The sequence below is a fragment of the Rhagoletis zephyria genome, unplaced genomic scaffold (genome assembly GCF_001687245.7).
Source record: "Rhagoletis zephyria isolate East Lansing unplaced genomic scaffold, Rhagoletis_zephyria_1.1 Rzeph_scaffold_01486, whole genome shotgun sequence".
NCBI lineage: Eukaryota > Metazoa > Arthropoda > Insecta > Diptera > Tephritidae > Rhagoletis > Rhagoletis zephyria.
The window spans coordinates 15,854-20,064 of NW_016158570.1; the positions used below are offsets into that span (position 1 = coordinate 15,854).

At 39.8% G+C, this 4,211-nt stretch overlaps 1 protein-coding gene across 1 annotated transcript; it reads right to left on the reverse strand.

Annotated features, from left to right (window-relative positions):
- Nucleotides 1-217: 217 nt before the first annotated feature.
- Pak3 (p21 (RAC1) activated kinase 3) lies at nt 218-2,954 on the reverse strand. Its single transcript, XM_017617770.1, has one exon. It carries the CDS (start codon nt 1,955-1,957, stop codon nt 239-241), a length of 1,719 nt encoding a protein of 572 aa, XP_017473259.1. The 5' UTR covers nt 1,958-2,954; the 3' UTR covers nt 218-238.
- Nucleotides 2,955-4,211: the final 1,257 nt, after the last annotated feature.

Genomic DNA, 4,211 nt, shown 5'->3' on the forward strand with positions numbered 1-4,211 from the left:
TTCGTACCCCATATTCCTCAAATCCGTTCGATCGTTTGCCTTATACGTACTTATGTCTATATAGTATATGTATATAAATAAGCAACTAAAATACACAACGTTCTGGCACAGCTCATTCGTACAACTGTGCTAATCCAATATTACAATTGCACTTCAATCCATTAAACATGAGACGTAGTGCATTTATCTGTTAGTCTACACAGTTGTTGATGCTTTGTTTTCCCCCATTCATTGTGCATTACACCATGCGCCGCAAGACTTTTTTGGCTGCTTTTATGTTTGGCACTAACGCTTTTACTTCACTGCAATCTTCTAAGAATGGATGCCTTAGTAACTCATCAGCTGTTGCACGTTTGTCGACCTCCACTTGCAAACAACAATCGAGGAAGTCTTGCAGATTAGGGCTTAATTTTTCCCAACTTTTAATATCTGGTCTGCCATTAGCAGCTATTAAATAGAGCGCGCGAAGAGGTGTCTCATAGAGATATGGTGGTTGACCTTCAATCATTTCTATAGCCATAATACCAATTGACCAGATATCTACTTTCTTTCCGTACTTCTTACGAGTTACAACCTCCGGTGCCATCCAATATGGTGTACCGACCATTGTTTGGCGTTTTTCGTCGCCCTCGATATTTGCACAGAAACCGAAATCGGTAACCTTCACCGAACCATCCATACCCAGAAGGACATTATCTGACTTAATGTCACGATGAATGATACCTTTGGAATGTAGAAAACTTATTGCATAAAGCACTTCACGACAAACGCAGGCGATCTGGCGTTCTTTCATAACAGTTTCAGTGACAACATCGGTCAACGGACCGCCATCCATATACTCCATTATTACCCAAAGTTGATCTTCTGGTTCAAGCAAATATGCATCCAGAAAGTTTACCAAATTTTTATGATTAAAGTCCTTCAATACCCTTATCTCGGTAAGGATGAGGTCTTTTGAAGACTGATTTTTTAAATCGATTGTTTTTACGGCAACCTGCGCTTCGGTTTGCAAATCTGCGGCTATGAATACAATACCCGATGCCCCTTTGCCCACTTCCTGTGTAGTGTGGTAGCGCTCGCGCGGGTCATCCATATTACAAATTGCTCGAAGCTCCTCATATATCTCAGCGTCTGTCTTTTGTGCACGTTTATCTTTTGAGCGACGCAGAATAGATTCGTCAGCAGGCTCCGCATCACCATCAGCTGCTGGAACGGCGGGCTTGAGGATTATAGTATCTGTGTTAATTTTGTTTAATGGTTCCTCTGTTAAATTAATAGCGGTGAGATCGGATACTCCACGCGAGAGCTGCTGGGTGACAGCTCGAGGTTTGGGTTTTAATACAGGCTTAGGCGGTAGGGTTTGCAATTTTTTGGCGGGTAATGGTGGGCGGTCGTCACCTGTGAATGTTGATATTGGTTTCAATGTTTCGCGTTGTGCGAGTAAATTTGACTCTAATTCTTTTATCACTTGATTTAAACCTGTCATGCGGATGGCTTGCTGGTTATCATTGAAGCTACTGCTATTGCTGTTGCCACTGGAGGAGGCACCACTCTCACCTGTCGAGCTGCCACCACCGTATAGTTCGTCGTCATCGGATTTATCGGGGTCATGTGACTTGTGCTTATTTTTATAGTTCACATAGTTGTCAATCTCTTTGGACTCCTCATGTATAGCCTCTTCAGTTATGAAGGGTTTAAATACGTCATTGTCCTTTTTCTTTATGGAATAGTTGTAGTATTTAACTGCATGATAGGCAGCATCTGGGTTTTTATCCTGTTCATCGCGGGTGATCTGCGCATTCATAAGCCTTGTCCAAGATGCTGGCAAGCCCTCCAGATGTCCAGTCTCTTCATTCCGGGATACGTGGTAATGCCGCTGAAAATTGGTAGGATTTCCAATTTCAGAGATGGGTTCCTTCTTGCGAAACCAACCCTTCAGACTTGTAAAACTTGTCATTTTGACGGTATATGTGTGGACGATTTGGAATTTATATATTTATTGAGGGTGTTTAATATTGATATCTACACAGTCTGTGAATGAATTATTGCATCTGATTATGGTAATTGCAAGTCGCCTATGTAGGGTGAGTGTGTGTTATGTTGTTGCTACGCTACTTTGCTGCTGGCTAGCGCTGCCGCTGCTAGCGCGATTGCTTACAAAAGTTAGTGACTCATGCAGAGCTTTTGAACGCTCTGCGCCGGTGGCACATATGCTATACGGATCAGTGAATCGTACGGCTTGAAAATACTTCTTCGACCTCGCACCGCACTTCACTGCATTTTCTTCTATTCTCTACCTACTTTTTTCTGAGGGACTTTTGACCCCCAACTCCAGGTATATTCTTTACTTAAACTTTTTTTACTTCGTACTATTTTCCAGCTTTATTTTCTGGGCGCATTCCACTCGTGCTTAATTTTACCGAGCGCTTTAATTAATCACCAATTACGTTTCAATTATCTCACTCAGACTTGTTTCTTCATTAACTTGAATTTCACACGCACTCGTTACATGTTTCTTTATCTACTTATTTTTCGGCTGCATTCACTTCACTTTTCATTGCATTTTCGTGCATTCAACTGACTTCGTTCTGGAATTTTTTACATGTAATTTCTAGCTCGCCATCCCGTACTGTAGATCCATTTTAATTATCGCGTTTTCCGTTCACTATTTCTCCGGGCACTTTGTCTCCATTGTTGGCATATTCGCCTTTCGCATAAAGGAGTGGCACTTCACTTTCCTTGCTTCTCTTATTTTTTTTTCATTCCCCTTGGAATTCCTATTATAAAATCTTTCTTCTCGCTTCCTGAAATTTTGTACCCTTTTGTTGTACGTTTTGTTTATTTTTTAGTTTTATTTATCTTGAGAAGCACAAGGAATTTTCATATTTTGTCTTGGACGTTTTCGGAACTCTGTCATCACTTCTTCGCACTACTACACACTTTTAAATTGAATGTCGACGAACGACATGAACCGCCAGCTGTGTANTCCTTGCTTCTCTTATTTTTTTTTCATTCCCCTTGGAATTCCTATTATAAAATCTTTCTTCTCGCTTCCTGAAATTTTGTACCCTTTTGTTGTACGTTTTGTTTATTTTTTAGTTTTATTTATCTTGAGAAGCACAAGGAATTTTCATATTTTGTCTTGGACGTTTTCGGAACTCTGTCATCACTTCTTCGCACTACCACACACTTTTCAATTGAATGTCGACGAACGACATGAACCGCCAGCTGTGTATTTTAGCTGCTGCCATTATCAGGGTTGCATTGAGGAGGCAGTATACACCAAGAANTATGTGACAACGCTCAAGCAATGCCAAGTATGCATAACGGAGCCTTTAGCTGCTGCCATTATCAGGGTTGCATTGAGGAGGCAGTATACACCAAGATAGTTTTTCTTTGTCAACGTTTCAAATGTTTTAATAAAACAAGTATATAATAGTCTTTTCTGCTGATTTTCACAAACTTGGTGATCGGCAGTTTTTCCTAATGTAGTTTGTTGTTAAAATAATTAACACAAACGAAATACATAAGCTAAATTTAGCGAATACCGCGTTGCGGAGTAGCACCCTTGATGTGAAGACCCCTTCTTAAAATAGCCAAAATTTGTTTTTGGTNTCCTAATGTAGTTTGTTGTTAAAATAATTAACACAAACGAAATACATAAGGGAAATTTAGCGAATACCGCGTTGCGGAGTAGCACCCTTGATGTGAAGACCCCTTCTTAAAATAGCCAAAATTTGTTTTTGGATCATTTGCACGTGTTTTATCAAGGCAAATTTATACAAGGTTGTATAACTGGCGAATTTAGATTTTCGCCGCGGTCCTTTTAAATGTCAAAATAATGTGCTTGTTGTAATATCAATACGCCTTGTTTACAACAAACACATCTTTTGACATTCAGAATGAACGCCTCGAAAATCTAAGCTCATCAGTAACATCACCTTGTATAAATTCGCCTTATGTTTTATTCTAATATTCTTTTGAACTAGCAACCCTGAAGTCATTTGGTAGTAAGCCTCTCCCACTCTAACCAATGGTATGTGTTCTATAGAATTTTTATGCCGAGTACATCTCCCGCTCTAATACAGAATTTGTCGGTAGGGCAGTTTTATGATAATAAAGCACCCTATACAGTTCAATGGGAGCGTTGACGTGAATCTGTTTTGAAAAATACTTTTTTCAAAACTGTCAAAGGTATACTGCTTGTATTA

Bases quoted from the DNA above. Each gene is read 5' to 3' on its own strand.
- Pak3 (XM_017617770.1), bottom strand. From the start codon at position 1,957: ATGACAAGTTTTACAAGTCTGAAGGGTTGGTTTCGCAAGAAGGAACCC.